Source organism: Diorhabda sublineata, chromosome 4 (genome assembly GCF_026230105.1).
Source record: "Diorhabda sublineata isolate icDioSubl1.1 chromosome 4, icDioSubl1.1, whole genome shotgun sequence".
NCBI lineage: Eukaryota > Metazoa > Arthropoda > Insecta > Coleoptera > Chrysomelidae > Diorhabda > Diorhabda sublineata.
This window is the reverse complement of record NC_079477.1, coordinates 19836963-19862398: the sequence shown is the minus strand read 5'-3', so window position 1 is coordinate 19862398 and position 25436 is coordinate 19836963. Positions and strand designations below refer to the sequence as shown.

The window sequence follows — 25436 nt, the reverse complement described above, 5'->3', positions numbered from 1 at the left end:
TTAGATATCTAACGCTCAAACCTCATAATTTCAGTTGGACAAGAATTACTCAAAATACTTAGTCTACTACTATACCTCTTACAGAACTAATGTTCTGTGAGAGGTATTGCAAAACTGAGAAAAATAATTACTTCATTAGATTTAAAAATTCTTACTTATTTCTCATTCTTTTTGAATGAAATGTTTAAATGAACTTGAGGTTATTGTTACGAATTCTTCTTTTATAGGATATAATGCACTCATTGCTTGGTTGAATGGACAGAGAATAAGAAGCAAGTAGGTAAATTTGTGCCTATCTTTTCTGTTATCGTCGACATTTCTTGGTTTCCTTTCCTCTGAAGTGTAGTTGCTCATGCATAATTGATTCAAATAGAAGAAGTGTGAAGACTCGGATCAATTTTCAAAAGACGATTTTTATCTAGCAATTAATTCTTTCGAAAATAATTAAAAAATTTACTGAGAGTAAATTATTCAAAAACGAGCAACCGATCTTGATTTAAGTCTTCCTACTTTTCACAACCTGTCATTAAAATTATGAAGAATTCGAACTCTACTTCTAAAGATGGCTGTGAGCTGGCTATCCAAAGGAAACGCTTTCCACCGTTTTTTAACTGATAGGTAGGTGAATTTCTCGACAAGTCTGGTTCTAGTTTAAGTGAGTGTTTGAAGCAAAGCATTCGAAAACTAGTATTAATAAAGAAGTTCGAAGGAATTATTTCATTAGGTTTGATATTCATAAGATAAAAATTTGATTCTTAAGAAGCTGATTCAGTGCTTAACTTTCAAAAAATAGTTTTAAGTTTTAAATAATAAAACTGACCTGATATGAGCAAGGAACCTTTTAATTTTGAGTTTGTGGAAGATGTTTATAGAATGGGTGATGTGTTTTTTCATAATTTTGTCGTGACTTAAACCAACAGCAGTGTGCCTATCAACTAGCTTGAACATTTAGTGATGAAACACTTTGCTCGTTTTTCAAATTTAATCGCGATTGAACTTCGCGAATGAATTTCGTGAAGGTCGTCAAAAACCGGCTGTTGTGCCAGAAAACATCAATGCTGCGCGTAAACTGATATTGCAAGATCCTCATGTAGCATACCGTAAGATCGAGGCATACTTGGGCATTAGTTCCACTTGCATATATTCAATATTGCATGAACATTTGCATGTCAAAAAGATTTGTTGGTACAGTTGGTACATTAGAGCAACGTAGAACGGTAAATTTGTGTTCAAAAAATCAGGAGAACTAATAGCAAAAGACAAACATCCACCAACAGTCAAAGTATCGAATTGATAGGTCATCCGCCGTACAGTCTTGTTTTGCACCCAATAATTTATTTTTATTCCCGCAAAAATAAACTAAGAGGTCAAATAACATGTTTTGGAGGTACCTTAATAGGAATGGAAGAAATGCTTCGACAATTGGCTAAAAAGCAGGCAAAAGAGTATTGATCTTAATAATCTTAATAATAATAAACAATAAAGTCATATACATCCAATTATAAATATTTGTTTTTTATGTATTTCAAAATTTAGCATCTCTAGGATATAGAGTTTTTATTAAGTTAATTTTTTTCCCAGCTTCTCATAAATCGAAGAAATAATTTGGATTATTGCCTCAGAAGTGACTTGCGAATATAAAACAATTTAAAAAACATGTATTTCTGTTTATTAAATGTATGTGAATGATCTCAGTAAAAAATTTCACTTTCACTGTTTAAAGAAAATTGCCAAAATATACCTATTTATATTCTACTTCTCACATTTCATTTAAGAGTGATTGGATAAATAGGTGTTTTTCAACGTCCAGAAAAGGGCGATTTGCCGTAATTAACTGAGAACCACTGTGTTGGATGGACACAACTTCATGTCTAGTATCTTTATTTTACATCTAATGTCCCATATCATTCTCAGAAGTTTTCATATGTTTTTTTTATAGATAAAGTCAGATGAAGCTAAAATTTTGCCATGACTTTATTCATAATATTAATTTTCTTTTCTTTCTCTATCTTCATTCACCATAGCATTACATCAAAACAAATTTAATCGAATCCTCATTGATATAAGGTGAAAAAATACCTGATAACAACTGCAATATGTGTATGGTTTGAATTAACCTTGTGACGAGAAAATATATAAAATCCTACCTTCAAAATATCACCTAGGACTAGATTTTGCTGAAGGTGTATATGAAAAACCCAGAATTGCACTTTTCAACACTGTTAACTACATAAAACTAAAAACAACGTTTACTTGACTATATCACAGCATAAAATTTATATTTCCTATAAATTATTAAAAAATCGAATTCCGATTTGAAATTATTTGAACGCTATCGACACACGTTACACTAAACCGGGGAGCTATGAACGTCTATAATGATCGAAAGAAATTGCTTTTAGTTAAATCACCATCTGTTTTAAAGCAACGATTCTATTTTTAATGGATATCTATTTAGCCAAAGTTCTACTATAATTAGCGATAAGAAAACTAATGGAAATAACGAAATGAGAAAAAGGAAGCGGTTATAGTACAAATCAAATCTACAGATAATCTGTAAAGATAATGATAAAAGGTTAACACACACGCACAAATATTGAATTTCCATAATCGGATTACTGAAAAATAGAAATTCTTTTTAATTCTCAGTTGATATAAGTCCATTTTCTTATCATATGAATATTGATATACTACAGTGCCAAAAGTTCTATTCTACATAAGAATATGTAAAAACCATACATTTCTTTGAAAAGTTCACATTTATTGTACTACACAGAGTGAGTTCTAAGCATGTATCACCTCAACCATCTCGCAAACAGGTTTCGTAATATGGCCGATATTATGGTGGTTTTTACACCCGAAAGCTTAGGCGATACCCAAATTATTTTTCAAGACGAAATATATGTAATAGAAAAATGTGTCCATATTAACTTGGAAAAGAATTATCAACCAAAATATATTATCATATTGGGTCATAGCAAGGCAGCCATCAGAGCTTTGAGCTCCTATGTCGTAATTTCAAAGATGGTTCAAGAATATCTGGACAAGTTGAATGCACTATGCCAAATGAATGAAGAAAATAAAATAACTGACGGACTTGCTAAAGTGGGGCGAATTAACCCTTTGTGATACCTGAGCCGTTCTGTGGAATAGACTACAGGACAACAAAGAAAACAGTAATAGCATGGGAAAAATGTGTAAAAAATTAGTTATTGGAACAATCTAAGGGGTTGAGACGATACTCCTGTGATCAATTGATTGTACCAATTTAAGAAATTTTAGTAGGAGTCTTTGGGGGTGATTGTATAGTTCAACCTAATAAAAGATAATACCTACATTCTGCAATTTCTGTAAAATGTTTTTCAAATTTTTTTATTAATATTACCGGTGATATTTCTCTTTCTTCGAATATTTTTTCCATATCTGTTTAACCATTCTAGGGACTTTCATTATTTGCATGTGACCTCACTATCTCAATCTTCTTCTGTTTACAAAGTCTGTTATGAATGATATTTCAAACTCTTCTCGTGTGTCCTACTTCGTCACTGTTAATATACTTCCACTTTGACTATAGTCTGTCTGTGATACTTAGAGTTTTATATATATATTTTTCTATATATTTTCATTTGCCTGCTGATCACTTGTCTAAATTCAGCCTCGCATCCCTACTAACAACATCCGGAGCAGCCCATCAACACTGCTTTAGAACGTACCCAAGTACAATTGTGGTTGGGACATCAGATGGATCCGTTTTACTGGGGATGGCAGCCTTCAGAGCTTGGTCTTGATCCTGTTAACACCTCAAAAGAAGCACCTCCTCAGTCACTTCTCTATATAATTTTCTGCAAATGTAACAAGGGTTGTGGGTGTGGGTGTCGTTTGGCTGGGATTAAGTGCTCGTTGATTCATGCCAACTTCATGAATTCTGCATCAACTCCCTCCAGTTGAAAAGATTGACGAGCCAGATGTTGACGATTACATATATGGGGGGATAGACTTCAAAGAGGATATTAAAGACTCAGAGAAGTCGAATGGTCCAATGATCTAGTTTTCCATTTACTTTCAACAATTTCCTTTATTTTATAAAAGAATCCTCATTAATTGATAAAAAGAATTGTATTTTTCATTATGCCTCCATTTTTTTATCAATTGTATGGATTTCATCGTTTTCTGTAAAAAACGATTTTTCAATATTATATTTCCGCGTATCCTCCAAAATATACGTAATAGCTCAACAGAAGTTAAACAAACTGTCTTCATTGATAATAATTATGATGAGAAATGATCTTAAATTAAAGTGATACTGTACGGAAATGGCTGGTCAAGAAAGTTCTCTTTTGGTTTCATTCTACACAAAATTGATTACTCTTGAAAAGTAATCACTTTATTGATAAATGTATTGATTCAGATAATTACCAAAAACCTGAAGTTAAAACGAAAATGTTTCTAAAATATCGGAAACTGATCCAACTTCCATGTATGGAAACTAGTGGCTAGAAAAATGTGCGACCAGTCTCATTCAATGCAGAATTTAATATTATCAAACTTTAATAACAACGATGCTTTCGCTATTGCATATTCATTAAAAGATATTACCGTAAAATCGTAAACTACCCCTTCTGGGGATACATTTTAACACCGTCCCTCCACTTTAGCAAAGCTCCGACGAGGTGGGAAGATTATGATTATCATATTGGGGTAAAAATGAAGCCATTGAAACAATAAGACCTTTTCTAATTTCTGATTTAAATTTCAATCATACGGGACTATTGTGGTAGTTCATCCGTTTCATATCTATATTCACATCATGCTGTCGCTGATGTAGTAGAAATGTGACATCTTTTTTCTGAATTGAAACGACTAATGAAAATCTTTTATCTCAACAGTTGTGCCAATGGATCAAAAATAACAAAAAACTACTTTTACTAACTGCTTGCTTGGCCAGTTAACTGAACAGTTTAAAAAGTTATTTTTAGAGAAGCAATCGGAAAGGTCTCAACCAGAAGCGTGTTGGCTCATCGCAACAATGACAAGTGTCTGCTAAAGTTCGACACCAATAACTTTTAGTCTGATGAAATCAACACGAGATGAAAGATAAAGTATATCAATTATACAAGGGCAATTTGACAGAAACGAGACTTTTCAATGAAAAAGTTATTTTGAGAAATATTTTGTTTGTCAACACAATCTCCTGTTAACTCTACATATTTGTTCAGAGAGTTTCCAACTTCTAATATTGAACGGCGATTTCTTCGTTTTTTTTTTCTAAATAATCAATAAAGATCACACTTACGCACTCTTGAAATTCTAAAATAATGGGATCTTATTACATGCCGTGCATATACATACGCAATAGGTCGAATTGAACAACATTCATTTTGTAATACACATTTATTCATTTCATTTATCGTAAATTGCTTTGTAAATGAATACACACTGAAAAAGACATTCATTTTTTATTTCATCCCCTTCCAATATTTTTATACAAAGTAATCATTTATGAAATTATTGTTTGAAATACACTAAAAAATAATAGTCAGCGGTATTGTATTGTTGAAGTTTTTTAATAATTTTTGTAAGATGAAATTTGACGTTTCGACCTCTCTTTAAGACTAAACGTTCACCTTGCAATTTATATCAATCTGTATGAATATGAAGAAATCATTGGGTGCCATACAAGTACAGTACATCAGATGACTCATCAATTTCCTGTTTTGACTGTTCAAAAACGTTTTTATCTAAACTGATTTTTGACGACAGATTTCATCCTGTAGCGAAGTGCGACGCAATTGAAATTGGAAAGCCAGTGGCTCGAGATAGTTTTTTATCGTCATTCACGTCGAATGTCATAGAAAACTACCGCACGAAAATGATCGCGATTTAATTCCATTTTTGACCAAGATGGATGTTGCAGACAATTACAAACATCTCAAATAACACTTCTATGGCAACACGTTCTGAGAACGTTGATCATTAAAAATGTAATACTTTATGATAGCAATGTCAGATTTGATATATTCACATATTCTCAAAACTTAAGTAGCAGCCCTCGTAAATATAACACAATACATATCCTTGCAGCAATATGCAAATAAATATGGCATAGGTACACAATACTATATTTTCCTATAATAATTGTTGACCTATACCTGCTTACGCTAAATGCTTGTTGGAGTAGGTAATATAGTTTATCTAGTCCTATTAATTCATTTAATAATAATTATTCAACTACTTTTTAGTAATTTATAGTATCTATAAGTAAACAATATGAGTTGTGATAATTCATTTTAATAAACCGAAAAAGATTTTTGCATGAAGTGTATGAGATACATTTTTATATACATACCAGATACAGGTTAAATTGTTAATAGTTACACAAGTTCAATTGAATTTTTGAGAAAAAATCATATAATTTTGTATTGCAAGAGGAGTGTTTTTTAACTATTTATTATTGATTGTTTTAATTATCATTATTATTTGTAATTTCGAAAGCTATTTTCAATATTGATAATGGAATCAAGTGTTCTGTTTTATTGCTTTGACATTGATTAATTATTAAACAGTGGAGTCAGCAAGGACGAACGTGCGAAAGAAGAAGTGGCACTGGCAATACTCAAGAAATATACAAACAGCATAGAAGAATGTCAATATACATCATCTCGCATACTAATCGTTAAACTGCGAACAGAAACTCAATTATTAAATATAATATCGATATATGCACCCGAAGATAATAAGCCAAAACAAGAGCGAGAAAGTTTCTATGAACAGCTTCAAAATATTACAAAATCACTACCACAGAATGAATCGATAATAATCCTTGGAGATTTTAACGCACGCATTGGTAACGAAGTGATACCAGGCGTAAAACAACGCTTTAACGAAAATATATTGAACGACAATGGGGAATTGCTGATGAACCTATGTTCGCTATGTGATCTAAGAATCAACAACACCTTCTTTGATCTCAAACCACAGTACAAATCCACCTTCCGTAACTCCCGGGGTCAACAATCAACAATAGACTACATCGTAACCAATAGACATATACACCCCGCACAGATACACGAATGTAGGAAGTGACCACAGTTGGCTTCTGGGAAAAATCAAAATGAAACTTAACCTGGGAAGGAATAGAGAACCAAGAGCACACACAGAAAAAATAAACATCGAATCCGTGTGGGACACAACCATAAAAGAACTATATAAAAACCGTTTAAAAGGGAAAATCGATAAAAACCCGATAGAAGAAAATGATGATATTAACAACAGTTGAAAGAGATTAAAAGAAAATATCATAGAAGCAGCAAGTGAATCGCTTGGAACTCGGACTATAAGACCACAAAAACAAGGAACGATCAAAACATTATGGTTCTCCAGCAAGGTCAAAGAACAGTGCAAAAAGAAAAAGAAAGCGTACTTAAACTACATGTCGTCACAAACGGCAGAAGCATATAAAGAATACAAGAGAATCCGTAACGATACAAAAACACAAGTGAGACAAATGAAAGACAACTACTGGGAAACCTTCTCCAAAAGAATGGAAAGCGACTTCTATGGGTTACAAAAACAAATCTGGCGATTAATAAGAAATCCGAGAACAGAAGCAAATGAACTCATCAGAACCAGACACGTAGAAAGAGATACTTGGGTAAAATATTTAGAGGAACTATACAAGGAAGAAGAGACCGAAACCGAGCCAAATACACCAGAGATAGTAATAAGTGATGAGACTAATATAAAAAAGGAAGATATAGAAACAGCACTCCAAAAACTAAGAAACAGAAAGAGCCCAGGTCCGGATAACATCGCCAACGAATTACTTAAATATGGAGGAGAGAAGTTAAACCAACAACTAACAACCCTAATCAAAAAAATATTTGCCCAACACAGAATACCAGATGAGTGGAGAAATAGCATTACGATTCCACTATTTAAAAAGGGAGATAAAAAAATGCCCGAGAACTATAGAGGAATAAATCTACTATGCACAACGCTGAAATTAACCACAAAGATAATAACAAATAAAATAAATGAATCTCACTAGCAGATGAACAACAGGGTTTCAGATCGTGAAGATCCTGCACGGACGCAATATTTGTCATAAGACAAATAACGGAAAAATCGATCGAATATAATCGACCGGCCTTCATGTGTTTAATTGACTTGCAGAAGGCCTTCGATCAAATACAATTAAAAGACAGAGTACACCTTCTCTATGATAGACAGATACCATATAATGTCATTACAATAATCGAAAATATATACTCAAAAAATACAATCCAAGCAAAAATAAATGATGACCTAACTGAACAGATACCTGCAAATAGGGGCATTAGGCAAGGGGACTCTCTCAGTCCGCTCCTATTTAACATAGTGATGGATGAAATTATAAAACAAGTACGCAAACTAAGAGGATACAAAATGGAAAATAAAGAAGTCAAAATCCTGTGCTATGCAGACGATGCGGTACTGTTGGCGGAGAACGAGGACGATCTGCAAAGGCTACTGTACCAATTTAACAAAACAGCAAAAAAGTTCAATATGATAATATCAGCGGCAAAGACAAAATCAATGGTTACTTCCAAGACACCGATGAGATGTAAGCTTGTGGTGGATAACAAAATAATACACCAGGAAATGAAATTTAAATATCTGGGAATCGAAATATCTGGACACGGGGACGTGGAGACGGAAGTAAGAAACCAAGCTACAAGAGCCTCAAGAGCGCAGCATACCTAAATGACACAATCTGGCGAAATAAATACATTCGAACTGAAGCAAAAGCCCGCATATACAAGATCGCAATCAGACCTATATTATCCTATGCAGCAGAGACCCGACCTGAGACGTCTAAATCGAAACGGATATTGGAGACTACAGAAATGAAAATAGTTCGAAGAATAGCGGGAAGAACACTAATGGATAGAGAAAGGAGTGAAAACATAAGACGAACATGCGGGATAGATAATATCAATGACTGGGTACTGGATAGAAAGAAAATGGAATGAGCGAGCACATTGACCGTATGACGGAAGAACGAATTGTGAAAATATCAAGGGACAAATCACCAGCAGGACAAAGAAGCCTTGGAAGACCTAGGAAAAGATGGAGTGACAACCTCCCAGGTGACTGAGCAGAGACAATGACGTGAAGAAAAACAGGCAATGATGCCTATACACAGCAGGAAGAAGAAAGAAAAACATTGATTAATGTTATTGGAGTCGTAGGAGGTAGCAAAATTATATTAATAAGGTCTAATAATTGTCCGACAATAGCACTAATTTCAAAGGAGCAAACAACGAGCTAAAGAGCTTGGGTCAATTTATGCGCGGAAACAAATCTTAGCTGGAAAATGATATAGCAAAGAATTGGCTAGTCCATTCATACCTCACTCCAGTCCAGCATGGATCGAAAATACTAAGCGTCATTTAAGAAAACTTGCTAAAAATGCAAAAGAAGAATTGAGCACTCTTCTGGTCCAAATATATGGTAGTAACAAATTCCAAGCCACTTTTTTCTTTAAGTGATCACACAACAGACTCAAAATTCATCAAAGAATTCAACAAATGCAGTAGTACTTTTGTAGCCGTTAGAGGAAAGAATTTATAAGCGAATAGCAGCAATGTAAAAGGTGAAAAACGCATGAAGGGCATTTGGAAAGAGACGATTAAGAAAAACTAACTTCTACCTCTTTAATGGGGACTAGGAAAAGTTGGGAAGGTTCATCAAGGTGCCGACGGAATTGCTAGTGTGCCCAGCCTTTCAAGGGACTTTTTTGTTTCGGCCCTGTTACGATAGATCACGTTTTCAATGATTGTAAGCAACCTAAAAGTAAGAGACATAAACTACGAAATATTATCAAGTGGAAATTTATTATTTTGAATAATCTCTACGTAAAAAAATATAAACTTTTTTTGTAATAAGCTCACTAATTTATGCTTTTTTGTTTCATATGAAGAGTAACGTATACGCATATTTACATTTTATCAAGATTGCAACAGTACATTTTGGTGTTTTTTAGTGTGCTTATGTGATCCACAAAAGGGCCAAGCGTGTAAATATGGCAAGTTAAATACAAAAGTATAACTCGTATTTCTCAACAGGAATCAAAATTTTGGCTTGTTCCTGTATCTACTTTATTTATCAATGAAAATTTACAACTCTCCTCTGAGTAACTTAATGCCAGAGGATTTTCACGAGTAACGAGAGCAATGGAAAATTTTACGTGTCTACAGATTTTTTATGGACTATTTCAAAGTAGAAATAAGTTTGGGAAATTCGAGAGAGCGTTTCTGTTCGTTTGATATGTACTCATAAAAAGGTTGCTTTACTCTTCCCTAGGTCCTTTGTATTGATTAAACCAGCGGCTTCCAAAAACACAAATCATATCTCAGTAGAATATTGATTTTTTATTACTACCTATTGCTAATAATCTTCTATATGATTATGCAAATGCTGTTTCCATGCGTAGCGGTAGGAAGAGGATCTGGGGGATGTAAAATTAAGCATCGCTTCCTTACCAGAATTAGCGCTAGTGCTAGCTCGTATCTTTCTGGTATATGCGAATAACGTTGATTGCTATGGTCGCTGCTCCGTTCAATTGTGATACTTGTGAAGTGTGATTCGTTTCATAAGTTAAAGGATGCAGAGTAACTAATATTCATCGCAGTGAATGCGATGTATGACGAATCAGTATGAATGACAGTGCTGGAAGACAATGACCTGCCGAGAATTGACTAAAACATATTCGTGTTTGATAGCTGTTGTTCCGAGGTCCTAAGAATTGTCGCAGCGATATGCTCGCAATAGATTGCTCATGTATTTGATAAATTGAAAGTTGATATACTACTATCGCATTTAAGCTCATGACACAATCTTTTCACTATGTCATATGATATTGCGGATTTACTTAATGTATTCACCAAATCTTTGAAAATGTTGAAGTCAACTCTTTTAAGAGCAAGTATTTAAAAATTGCGACGTGCTCAATACGATTTATTTTTACACACGCTTTAGCAAGTTCTAATGTCAGTCTACAAATAATAGGTTATAATGTGGCGTGATGATAAATAAATAATTATTTAGATTTATAAATGGATCAGGGGCGGAGGAAGTGGGTCGATCCTTTCATAGTATGTGATTAAGATTCTGATTAAGAAATAAAACGATATTTGATAATGAACTATTTTATTACTCAATATGATAATTCAATGTCGCTGTCAGGATTGTTTTGTGACATCGCCATATATTTAGACTGATCCAATGGTAACTTGACTAACGCTTCCCTTTTAGTTTGCCTTTCATATGCCAAATGCTCTGTTACAGAAGTAGGTACATTTTTAATGAAGTATGACAAAAGAGTATTGGATGTAAATACTAAATGTTCGAAAATGATGAGAAATACTAATTTCCATGTAAAATTTGTCCAATATTCACCTGTTAGCTCATATTCTTGATCATGACCCGGCGGATATCTCATTCCAAGGTAGTAACATATACTTTTCTTATTCCCAATGATATCGTACTCTTTATTGTCTTTTGTTTTGAATTCTGATAAAGTATAATTGACAAATCCTTTCAAACTATTGTGAGTTTGCTTATAAACCTCTCGTTCCACAAACTGACTTGTAAACGCCAATACAAAAGCATTGGTTGTAATACTGAGATACGTTAGTCCTAATAAAATCCCATCCCAAGCACCAATTCCAGCAACCACTTTCGGAATAGGTCTTCTACAGTTTTTTACCAATTTGTAAGCATCCTGTCGCATTTGTAGGATATTACTCAATAAAGCATACAATGGGGTTAATGGTAATCCCGCCACAAAAAATGTTATGAAACCATACTGAATAATTAATTCATTATAATTAGACATCAAAAAATATTTATTCGTCCGTTCTAATAAATATTCTTCTTCATACTGTGGTAAGTTTTCAAATTCAGTATGAAAACATCTTTTTCTCAAACTTTTATTAATAACTGTAAAAATAAGTTTCAACGAATGCCCCATGGGTCTTCTAAATAACATCAAGAAAAATAATTGTGTCGTCAAATCTATGATACAAGATAACGGTTGGCAACTGTCCTTTTGTAACACGTTGGTACTGTGACGCGGGTTTGAATAGAAAATTCCTTTCACGAAAGCTGTATAGAACACAACAGTATAATTATTAGCAAATGCTAGAAAATATAATTTATAAAGCACAGAATTGTCGAAATCTTTTTGTGTTCTTGGATTCTCAATCTTAGTCAACCATTCCGATAATGACTTATACGTGGCAGAAAATAAATTGATTAAAGTTATTTGAACTACACATGAAGTTGCTAGAACCACAGCTTTCTTATTGTACATAAAAAAAGGTATGTCACTTCTCACCACGTAAATTCTCGTCCACATTCTGACGTACAAAATTACGAATATGACGAAAATATCCAAGAATATAAAAAACGTACACACTAAGAACACAAAAACTAGTTTTGGTAATTTTTTGTAAAAGGGTACAAATGGTTCAACTATTCCTGAGACGTTATTGAATTTTCTCATATTAGTACTGGCAGCATACTCTTTTCTTATATCCAGTGCCGGATCTTCTGACCTAATTCCCCATCTAAGTTTTAAAACGTGTGTTTTTCTTCTCCAAAAATTTAAAAATACTGTAGCCCAAAACGCCATTAAAATCGCTAATGTTATTGTTAGATAGTTGTCGAAAGCATACGTCCATTTAGCCATTGCGCAATAAAAGTTTATAGGTCTATATACACAAAGAGACGGATTCAAACAATCTGGGCACAAGTATGTATTATTGGATTCGCAGATTTCATTAACTCTGTAATTATATTGAGTATAAACAAGAATAGAGCTCACAATAACTACAAATACTCCTAAAATTGCAACTGGAGTCAGCATAATGGTAAAATACTGTAACCAGGCGAAATAAAAAGCTACTTCACTTCCAAAATAACCCTCAATTAGATCCACGGGAATTTCTTTATTCCACATTTTGTAATTGGCCCAATAACGATGTAAAAGTTCTCTCTCACTATAGGTATTAGAAACTTGCGTTCCATCATCAGGTAAATTAATATCTTCCAATTTCAATGAAAGAGGTGCATCGTGGAGTGGATATGAATCGGCAACAAGGTTCGATTTAATTAAATTTGATAAGCCTTTATCATGCAATTCAGGTCCATATCTGATATTTTCTAATATTTTATTTAAAAGAATAATTCGGTCAGCGCTAGTTAGCGGGTTTCTGAACTGAGGATTATAAGATAATGGTGTATGCGACAACCAATTGAAAGGATTCTTGCGTTGTTTAAATCTCAATTTTTGCATTTCTGTATCCTTTCCATATATTTCAAAATATCGAATTATTTCATTGTCTTTTATATGTAATAATATGAAAATCATGGGTATACTTATTCCTTCTACTTCAACAGTCGAAATACCAGTATCTTTCAAGTTTTTCAAAAACAATTCAATGAGTGGTAAATTTTTTTCTTTCACTACAATCACGTAATCAATTCTTTTTCTCAAAAATTCATTGCTGAAACCTTTATTTTCCATTATATACTAGTAATTACACCTTCAATAAATCAAACTGACATACGTCATAATAATAAAAAAATAAAAATAAAACTGATTGCTTATACGGAGTTTCATGCAATCTACTTCCTAATTTCAAGTCAATATTTCTACGCTCCATTACGTGCGATTTTCTACAGTACCTTGTTGCGTTGATACTTATCAGTATTAATTTTAACAATTGCTGCTCACAATGCGTATATTCAATTCATTAGAAATCGCACACGATGGAGCGTAGAAATATTGACTAGAAATTAGAGAGAAAAATCGGGCACCATTTTGGGTTTCTAATTCTAATCTAATCTAATAAAACGATTTCTAATAATTATTTCTAGTATTATTTCGTTTTTGATTTCGCTCAAACGATTTTCATTATGAATGGATTCTTCTAATTATCTAGTTACATTCTCCAATTTTTTACCATTTGTTCCATTTTATCTATTATACACTTTTCTCATTTATTCTTGATTCTCCTGGAATCTCCCGCATAAAAATCACATTTTCGTTCCTTTCTTCGTTTTCTACTTTCCCCTCTTCACAATCAATTAAAAAATGATGTATTTCTAATTCATCATTTCCTAGTTTAGATGTTATGTCTAAATTTTGAATTATTAGTAACTGAACTTTTATGTATATGTCTAACATTTTTATGTCTGTGATATTTGTCTCAGTTTCTTTCAATTGATTCCTATTAAATTTACCTTTTTCACACTCATCACTTGTTCCTTCAAATTTAATTTGTTTATTAATATATAATTTACTCATGATGATTCAGAACCACTTGTCTCTTTGATTCCTGTCACCGTTGATTTTCATAGCCAACCCATTCAAAACCCACGGTATTCGCACTATCTTTAAACCCAAAGCAATACATTAAATTTGAATATTTTGAAAATTTTGTCTGTTACACCAATCAATAATTGATTGTTCTAAAAATCAAATATACTTAAAATATATTGTTTCAACAGACTAATTTATCATTATTTCAAATTATTGATTTAGGAATCAGTAAAAATGGATAGTTAATCAAATAATATTGACAAAAACCAATTTCAACGACGTTAACACATAACATTTAATTTTCAGTTGAGTACATCAAACGGTGATTTTCTTTCATTCGTTTTATAAATTTCATATCAAATATCCAGTTTACTAAAACTGTTAAATTACCAAATTTTTACTGCAATAGATAGCAAAACTAAACAAATATTTATTGAACCTGTATGGGGAAAATTCTATTTATTGCGAATACAGTAACTTTCCAACCCACATAAATCATAATTATTCAAATTCAAGAAATACAGAAATAAAGAGCTGAGTTCCATGAAAAAGAAAATGTTTCGTTACAAGGCCTTAACTTTGAAGGCTGAAATACTTATTATCTCTCAAAGTATTTCTCAAGAATCTACAATGAATTAGTCCTACAAGATACAATATTTCGTGTTTGCGAGAAAAAATTCTATTAACCTCATTTCATACAGTTGATTAGTTTTTTCCATACCACCAGGAAATGTCCGAATGTATTCTAATTTCATTTTATGTACCGGGTGCCTCATGAAGAAAGTTGATCTGTTGTTTCTCAAATGCATTTTTTGGCAAAAGAACAAAAGTATGAAAATTACAAATAGATAAACAACAACTAAACTGCCTTAAATCATGATAGAATTTTATTATATTTAGTGGTAGAAGTTGGTAGATTTCAGTAGCTTTAAAACTCGCTTGCTTTCTGTGGGGTGGTTTTATGTCCTTGAAGTTAGGCTTCAAATTGTTGGTATATGGTGGAGTATTTTCTGCAGTCGGTGAATATGTGCTTGATGGTTATACCAGCATGACAATTAAGACAAAGAAGACGACTGTCTGAAGATAACAAAACGGTGTGCGAGTTTGGTGTGATTTCGAGGTCTTCTCATTATCGTAGCTTCTCTCCTAGTTACTTTTCTTGGATAAGATTTTTGGAGTTGAGCCTAAGATCACCTGAAGCTGTACTAGGTATTCTGAAATCTTATTATAAACTTATTTGGCGTGGTGATCTGCAGTTTCATTTCCAGTGATTCCATTGTTCAATGTTTCAGGGGAAAAACGAGCTACCACTGTTATTATGACTAGTATATTTTGCTTCCTGGAAGAATTTTGAAGAGCTTGATCACCTCAAAGAACTATTAGAAGATACCTAGTTTCAATTGAACTTCGAGAGGCACAAAAAGATCGATTGCTATAGATACTATAAAAAACGTGTAGGACTCGAGATACTGGTTGCGATAAATAAACATTGGCTGTGTACAAGCATAGGCAGTTACTGTAAGAAAATTCACATTTTTGATACGTTGAAAGATAGTTCCGTACTTTCAAATTGCTCAAAGAACATTAAAGCAATTAAATGAAAAAAATTCAATCTATTTTCTAAAAACATTTAAAAAGCTACTTTTAGCAGTGAAATGTTTTTATTGATTTTATCTTGTTTTGAACAAAAAAATTCTTAATTTCATAATTTTCTTCACTTACACTAATTTCGTTAGGTTTAAAGACGATGCTTGGGTACTTTATGTTGATGCTTCTTGTCTTTTTTTTTGTGATGTCTCCTATAGGTGGTTTTGTTGTACAGGAAGCGACAGGCAATAACCCTTTGCTTCTGTGGGTGTAAGTTTTTCGACCTTGTGACATCAATTGAGTTTTCATTCTTATTTATCGTTCTCATTAGGTTTTGCATACAACACTGCTTATTAAACACCTTCTGTTAGATTTTTGATAAGTTCTGAGGTGTCTTTAGTGGTATATTTTATTCAAAGTTTATCAAAGTCATAATATTATATCGGTAAGGCTCTATTGCTACAATGGTGGCTTGTACGTATTTCTTGTAGCCTTCTAGTTCGTGTTTTATACTACTGCGAATTATTATTACTGTTTCTCCTTGGGTTGTGCTTTCTGGATGATTTGTATAATACACGTTATACTTGGGTATTTTTAAAAAATGTTTATTGGTAATGTGTATTTCTGCGATAAGGATGACGTCAACATTTTGACTGGTAATGAATGTTTAGATGTCAGGAGCGTGAGAACTCATGCCGTTGACATTCGACTACCTTAAGTGATTGTGTTGTACTCATTATGAGAGTTTGGTAACTAGTGTTGTGATGAGATTTATGATCATCCCTATCTGTGAAAATAACTCCCTCATCATGATTTTTAGTTCTGTTAGGTCGTTAGCTTGTTGAATTTTTACAGCTGCCTTGGAATTCTTCACTGTATTTGTATTATTTTTTAGGATGTCATGGCTTGTGCATATCTAGTGCCTGGTTTTACAGGGCAGTGCGTCTGTTGCTATATTATTGTAGCTCTATTTTTCTCTGTACTTCGCCGGGTAGATTTAGAAACAGTTTACGCAATCTACTGCGTGGGCCTCTGTATTTCTGAGAAACTGTGATGTTTGTGGATGTTCGGTGCATTTTACACATCAGTAATTAGATTGTCTTCAATTTTTCGTGTGATATACGTTTTTTTGTGGAACAAATAGACTCTTCAATCATAAAAAAATACTTGTATTGCACTTATTTAAATGAAGTTTATCCAGAAAATTTATTCAAATGTTATTATTTAGAACCACATTGAATAAAATATGATATACATATAACAAAATAGATCTTTTATTTGCCTTTTACATACATATATATACGCTAGAAAATCATCATTATCACAGTTAATAAAATAGTTAATAAAATAACATATTAACATTTTATAGCTATAAGTTTGTCCTTATACCTTTCAGCTGCTACTGGGTTACCACTTTTAACCTTAAAAACTTAAAACTTAAAACTACAACATAATACTTGAAACTAATATAGAAAAAATAAGCACAAAAGAAGAGACAAATGTTGTAAATTTTGTAAATTGCTTGAAAGCTTACTTGGAGATAAGCTAAAAAATATTCAGTTTAAGCTTCTATTTTCAATGAAATAGATCTAAAAAGGATCTATGGGGCTCTCTCAACACGATAAAACAAATAAAACAATACAAAACAACTCTCACTACCTACAAAAACAAAAAAGCTAAAACAGTTACGAGAAAATCTATTATTTACCCCACAGCTGGTATTTTGATAGATCAGCTGCTTTTTAGATCACTTAATACCATTCAATTTACATAAAAAATGTCATTATCCTCTCAGTAAACCATGGATTATATGATAGTTGAGGATGAAATATTTTTTAAATGTATATATTTACTTTTCAATATCTCATTCGAGTGGTAGACTTATACATTTTTTGTCAAGAAATCGGTATTTGAACGACAAAAAACTCTTAATCGAGTGAAATTTTTCCCATAACGAAGAAGCTGAATCCAACTAGATTTGTCCTTCACCGTAAAACACGTTTGTCAAAAAAATGCTGTTATATTATCCCAAATAATATTTTTAGCGATTCATCATATGACAGATATTACGTAATAACAAATACTAATATTAAAGTTTTAGAGGCATTGGAAGTGTGATATTTATTGAAAAGTATTGACAATTATGTTTCGGGGATTGATGTCTTATATCACATATGCAAAGCTAATAAAAGAAATACATTCGACAACTTCATGAATTATAAAAGTAAGTAGCTCTAATTCCAATCCATGATAATTAGCGTGAAATATTTCTAAATATTATAATAGTTTTGCTATAATTAGCATATTAAAAATATGTTCGTTATGTAGAAAATACGAAAATTTGGTGATGTAATTTTAACTCGACTACACGTGCTCATACGATATCCTACGCAATAATCATGTGAAATGTTAGTGAGGTATAAAACATTATCTAAACTCGACCAGATTTATGTATATTTTAATACGTCATTCGGTTATTTTGCCATTTGTCAACATTAAATGATTCGTGAAAAATTTATTATATATCGTAAAACAAGTAAATATTTCAACGAAACCCATTTATCTAATAATAATCTTCAATCTTTGTCCTGTTAATCAAATAGCAACAACTGTTTTCATTGTGTTTTATAGATAAACCGTCTTAATATATATCTTTAATATAATGGACACAGCATAGCGAAAAAGTTTGCGTAACTGTATTATCTCTTAAGTATTCGTTTGTGCAAGGACTGATCCATTTGTTTCACTCCCGACCCATTTATAAATCGTAAATAAAAACTGAAAACTATGAATCCGTTGAAGCTTGCCTACAATACAATCCCAAATTTGCGGGAGTCACATCCTAGTATCAAAATGGATATTATTTACTTGCGTTTGAAACAGTTAACCTCAACGTTAATTCAGGGGAAACTTTATCATATGATAAAGTGGTGTCGCGAGTTCAATGTGATATAACTGATGATGCAAGTGAAGCACTCACATCATACGGAAATATTGAAAAAGTCCATAATATCGACATGCGATTACTGGACAAATAGTTGAAGGTAATGGTAGATAGTACTTAACTACCGAATTGCACATAAAAAAATTATCTGCATGATGGGTACCATGAATATGAACAGATGCACACTAGCAAACAAAAAATACATCATATGACCGATACAAAGAAAATGCACTTGCCGAAAAAATTGAAGTTGCAACTTTCAGCAGGGAAGGTTGTTATGTCAAAACTCCATAACTACGTGAGATGATGAAGGTGATGAGGTGATGGTAAAATCGCCGGAACTTCTACGTTCTTTTGCATCGTCTGCGTTCTATTGCATCGTCTGCGATCTATTGCATCAGGATAATGCACAGGTCCGTCATTTCAGTAGCTGCGATAATTCAAGCAGGCTTCGAATTAGTATCTATCATATTCTCTAAATTTACCACTAGCGATTATCGCATGTTTCCAAAACATGAATAATATTTCCATGTTGAAAAATTGTGTTCGGTGCAAAACAGTAAGAATAAGGTCAGGGGCAAAGTAACGGCTGAAAGTTCTAAAATAAATATCTTACTTAGGTTTGGTTCACTTACTTAATGGTTGACGCTCGACAATTTATAAATTACTGCAGTGCAGAGAGGTAGATGAGCAGACGAAGTTATATAAGTCTCCAGCCATGCCACCAGATCTATAACCGTTAGATTTTTTTGTGGGGCTCTATAATTCATCCAAATACCAAATACTAGATGGATACAAGGAACTGTCAACTGGAGTCTCTTGGGTGAATGGAATCGAGAAATACTCAGAAAATATTGTCGAGATCGATGAAGCAATGAGAATGAGAGATTTAGAGGACAAAGACCAAGAAGAAATACTTAGATAATGGGACTGCATTTTGAAATTTAGTTTCATACGTCTTTCATATTAAAATATCATTTGTTATTCTAGTGAATTTCAAAAAAATGAATTCTTCAGCCAGTACAAAATAATTTCGAAAAAATCAATCATTACATCACCACATTATTACCAGTGACGAAATAACTAGGGAATGTAAATTAGACCAAGCAAATAAAAATCGACAAACCTCGTGATTTTCACATAAATTTATCCGATTTATAGCTTTTCTTACCTATTATCAATAGAATTAATAATAATATTATATTCTGATTGGATGATGGGAATTAACTTCATGCACAAAATATCAATTAAAAGGGAGTAGTGATAAATACAGAGTGGTAAATTGATGCTCTTTCTTTCTCTTCCGATAGTACAATGCTACTTTCACGCAGCTATTATCACTTCTAAATTTTACCCATTCTAAGATCACTACGTGCAGCGCTGTCAATTAGGTATTCTACTTCTCGTGTTTTTCGCATTACCATATTTTCAATTTTATTTTCATTGATTCTTACTTCAAACTTCTCAATAGTCTTTTTCTATTCACTCATTGTTTTCATCAAAGATGAAGAGATGAACAAGATATTGGTGTTAATAATTTCTCTCTATTTCAATTTAACTTGTCCAGACAGCGCTGCTCATGGGCTTAGAAACAATACATAAATTATGTGAACTCTATTGTCCTCTTCTAGCCACTCCAAGACTTCCTTGATTCCCAGGCAATTGAGTGTCTCCTTAAAGGTTTCAGAATAATTTGATGTTAGGCAGTCGATATAATTGATAATATTCCCTTATTTCGATACATTGCCTCCAACACTAAAAACTGCTGTTGATAGTTAGCAACAACAATAATGTATTCAATTTTTTTCATGGTGAGTTCGACAGTAATTCAATTATTTTCTATTGAACGTAGATATCACAACAAGAGTTCGTGGACTAATTTAACATTTTTTTTGTTTGGTGGCAGTTGTACCACTTAAATTATCTCAACATAACTTTCTAAAATGTACATGAGACTGCAGATTACTCTAACGCATTCACCATATCTTTGATAACTTGCGTTGGGGTTAATTATCTGCAAGATAATATATAATCACCAGGTGACTCTTCGCATCTTTGCTTTTTTTGTTCTCCTAACTTCTAAATCCATATATATATATATATATATATATATATATATATATATATATAATCTTAATTTTGAAAAATAAAAACAAAAACCAAAAACGTAATTTGCGCAGTAAGATGACGAAAGGGTCCGCGTAGTGGATACCCATCCTTTTCAAACTCTCATACGTTATTAGAAGTGTTTGAGGCTCCGGATTATTCATTGGACGTTCATCCTTGCCAGCAGTGAAGTCAAAAATGAAATTGATCTTCAGTTTTTGCATCTGAGTACCTCTGTTTGATTCCTCTGCTTCCAATCCTATTGATCAGAGAAACGGATATTCTGTCCCTCGATGTTCAGTTAATTTAAAGCAAATGATATTGAAATTCATAATATGGATCCTCTCTCATTATTAAAAGTAAACAATTTTCCAACAACACGTATTGACTTCAAATCTGGCACGTCTTAGAGAACCCTTATGGTCAACAATTAGAGCTATGCGACCCACTTCCCTAGCTACTGCTATGCAGCACATATAAGTAAGAAATAGTATCCATTATTTACAAAGATGTGGAAATTCTCAACAAAATTTATCTAATAAAAAACCCCAATTCAATCCAGACACCAGCCCCATATTTCTCAACCCTCTTCTAGGTACATCATTCCATCTTAGTCCACAATGGCAAGCTTCTCAGCAGAAACTATTTTATGTTTTATCAATATAAATCCAAGACTATTACCCCGTCCAAGATATTTCACAAACCAAAAAGTTTTTTGATAACCTCAAAGGCCATATAACGTCTGGACTCAACGGAAATGCTAATTATGATTGATAAATATGACGTCAATTTTCGTACTAGTCGAAATCTAAATTCAAAGAGATGGTAAACATAATAATTTGTCAGATAACAAAAGTTCCTTGCACTGTAATTAAAAATTATTCATTAAATATTGTAGATACTGTCTCAACAATATTATTTTTAAATTTCGATATTGCTTATCAACATTGCGAAAATTTCATACATTTTTTCAAGGATCAATAGGATTAGATAATTTGAAACTTTTAAAAGCACATATTGATTTTCGAAAGTCGAAATTTAGTACTGAACATTCGACATTAACAATTAAATCTTATCAACCGTATAAAAATCAATTCAACTTTATTCAATAACATTACGGGAACCATTTAAACTAATTTAAAAAATGGTATGGCATGGGCTCAATTAACTAATAACAGTAAAGAAACGATTAGATGACATTGACTTTTTGAAAGTAACCCTGTAAATCTAAACAAATATCATTTATATACTGCTGACGTTTAACCAGAAAAATTTTAACATTTCAATGAAAAAATTGATTTAAAAAAATAATAGGTCATATGAATTCAGAAGAGAAGAAAAATATAACTATGTCGAAAATACTTAGATTTATAACACTCGATTTAGCCAATGACTTTCATCAAATAGCAATGGCCAACGAAGATATCCCAAAAACAGCACTTACAATAGAACATGGTTCTTATGAAGATATCCGAATGCCATTTGGTTTAGAAAATACTTCATCCACATTCTAAGAGGTTTCAGATGTCTAGTACATATGGATAGTATGAATTTTTATGTTTCATTGCAAGAACATTTAATGAATTTAACAAAAGTTAACAAAGACTCCAAGAATCTCATTTAAAAATACAAATATAATTTAAAATTTCTAAGAAGAGGAGTTGCTGTCCTAGGACAGAATCAAACCAAATGCAGATAGAATTGTGACAATAAAAATATATCCTACACCTAAAACAGCTAAATAACTCAAATCATTTCCAGTACTTATTGGTTATTACGAAAAATTTATTAAAGACTTTGCGCGTATTATAAAACCATCATCTATTGTTTGCAAAATTATACTAAAATTGAATATACTCCTAAATTTATAGAATGTTTTGAAACTCCTTTCAAATGAACCATTACTTCAATACCCTGAACTTACGCTAGCGAATTTGCGATAGATGCTGTATAACTCAGGGACCAATTGGTAACGACAAACCAATTGCATATATATCCAGAACGCTGAATGATTCTGCTTAAAATTATTCAATGATAGAAAAATATATGCATTCTATATTATGGACTGTTTTATATTTTAGACCTTATTTAGTTAAGAGAAAATTTAAAATTATATAAGATCATAAACTGTCACAGTAGTTATTCAGCTTGAAAGAACTTAATTCCATACTTGTAAAATGTAGATTAAAACTTGAAGAATATGATTATGATATTTAATAAATGAGGAAAAGGAAATAGGGATACTGATGCCCTGCCTAGGGTAAGTAAATAGAAGATTGGATGCTCCTGTTGATGAAAATGCGTATATACAATAATCCAGTTGAAGATAGACTTCCAGGTTTTGTAAATTAAGAAATACCAGGATACCCTCGTCCATAGAGGAAAGATTAGGATCTAGAAACGCAAATCAACTCCCTCAACAATTCAATAAGATAAATTATTTGCAAGAAATACTGTAAATAAACCGTAAATTAAAGTTCTAAGAAAACATCAAAGACACAATATGTAAAAAACAGATGAAAGGCACCGCGCGAATTCGCCGAATTTCAAAATTCCATTGTAGCTGGACAGGGCCGGCCCAATACAAAAATGACAAAAATGAGAAAAATTCAGCTTGCTTATCGGTAACTTCTGAAAGGCATACTTCGTCAAATATTTCAAGTTCCTACCCAAGAAGAATCTTTACATTTCTTTATCAAATGCATGGTTGAGAAAAAGACAATTCTCTGTAATCGTGAAAACGTTATTGACAGTGTGAGCGGGATTTGAGCTCGGTCAATAAAGGAGCCATGTATCGATATTTCTAGAAATACTTTAGTTCTACGGCTCTACAAATAATTATAAAACAATAACAATGGCGTATTTTTTAAATGATTTTATAAGATTTTGATGTATTTTTGGAACAGAATCTTTGAGCTCGATTTTGAAAATTGCTCACTCATCAAGGACCGATGAAAATACAATACTTTCATAAATTCTGTACCAGGATTATCAGGATACCAAGTAAGGAAACTTTGAATTCTATGTTTTTACCCTCTTTAAACAATCAAATAAATTAAAATCTTTATCAGGATAATCAGGATAAAGGATGGCCTTCCGAGGATACAGCCTGAGAATCAGAGTAACGTAAATGGATTATTAACTTGATAAATATTTTGTCGAAAAATGCTTCCAAAACATTTGCCGATTGTAAATTCCAATTCTTAGTTGAGTAATGACTGTCCTCAAGATACAAGGTTGTACGTTGAATGATGCTGTCATTTAGAAAGAGAACATTAATGTCAAGTTTCAAACATCGTAGAATGGTCATTATTAATCTTTATAATTTTCACTAGATCCATTCCAAAATGAGGAGTTAAATTCACTAAAAATGCCGTTTATAGCTCCTACCACAGTTTTCTCTCTAAAAAATAGACGGGTCATTAAACAGTGGAATTATAAAAACTAGTACAAGTCCCGAAATCAGAAAAAATAGAGTTTGACAATTTACCTACCTCTGATAGCTCTGGGTTTCATGACTTGAAAATTAATTAGGAATATTTTTTAATGAGAATAGGAGCAGGACCCAGTGTTACAGTAACTACTAATTGAAATATTCAATAATTTAAATTTTTTCTCATAAGTCCAAATTCTAGCTTTCTGAGAGGATTTTTTCAAGTTTTCCGCATCTCCAATATATTGACTAAACTAGATGTATATAGTTAAGTACATGGACAGTTTTCCAGTGGTTTAAATAAAAGTTTCAAATAATTGCTAGGATGAAAATAATTATGTGCTGAAAAATAGTAGTGAAAATCCTTTTCACCCACTGTGATTCACATCACATCTTAATAGATAAGAATAGAGATCAAATGTCTGATGCTTAGAATTCATATGTTTCTTTTATTCACAATTGAAAAACAATTTACAATTGAAAAACAGCTGTGGACTAACTTCTTTATATTTTCCGAGCTTTCGAATACTTGTGTATTCATCGTCTGGGAAATAATTAATTAAGATTTTCGGTGGTTTTGAATTAAATTAATTTCAATTAATTATTTCCCAGACGATGAATACATAAGTATTCGAAAGCTCGGAAAATATATTAACTACATTATACATACCCACTATCAGAAAAATTGAAATTCATTTTATGGAAACATAACATCAATATAAGTCATAGATCACACAACACGTTATCACCACTTTTCACTACACTAAAAAACAAAACTAAAGACACATATTGCAGAGAGAGAGAGAGGGAGAGTTTTTGATTGCTCTTATAATGTATAATAGAACTACAAAATGTTTACTGTGAATTGATTTTCATATTGCTGCATATTGCGTAAGTATACAATTCTCGATAGAAGACGTAAAAGTTGCTTTGGAAACGAATTCAAACCTATGAGAGATCAATGAAAGGACACAGATCATTCTAACAGTGAAGCAGCA

At 32.3% G+C, this 25436-nt stretch overlaps 2 protein-coding genes across 6 annotated transcripts in view; both read right to left on the bottom strand.

Annotated features, from left to right (window-relative positions):
* Nucleotides 1–25436, bottom strand: part of LOC130442468 (uncharacterized) — a 501073-nt gene that overhangs the window by 380637 nt on the left and 95000 nt on the right. For 2 of the 5 annotated variants that reach the window (XM_056776606.1, XM_056776609.1), the window contains exon 1: nucleotides 2148–2394. The exons of 2 other annotated variants lie outside the window; for them this stretch is intronic. The gene's annotated coding sequence lies outside the window, so the exon portion shown is untranslated. Of the gene's footprint in view, nucleotides 1–2147; nucleotides 2395–25436 lie in introns of those variants that run through there. One more of the 5 variants, XM_056776610.1, reaches the window with a different exon arrangement.
* Nucleotides 11198–13339, bottom strand: LOC130443310 (anoctamin-3-like). Its single transcript, XM_056777877.1, has one exon. The coding sequence runs from the start codon at nucleotides 13337–13339 to the stop codon at nucleotides 11198–11200; it is 2142 nt and encodes a 713-aa protein (XP_056633855.1).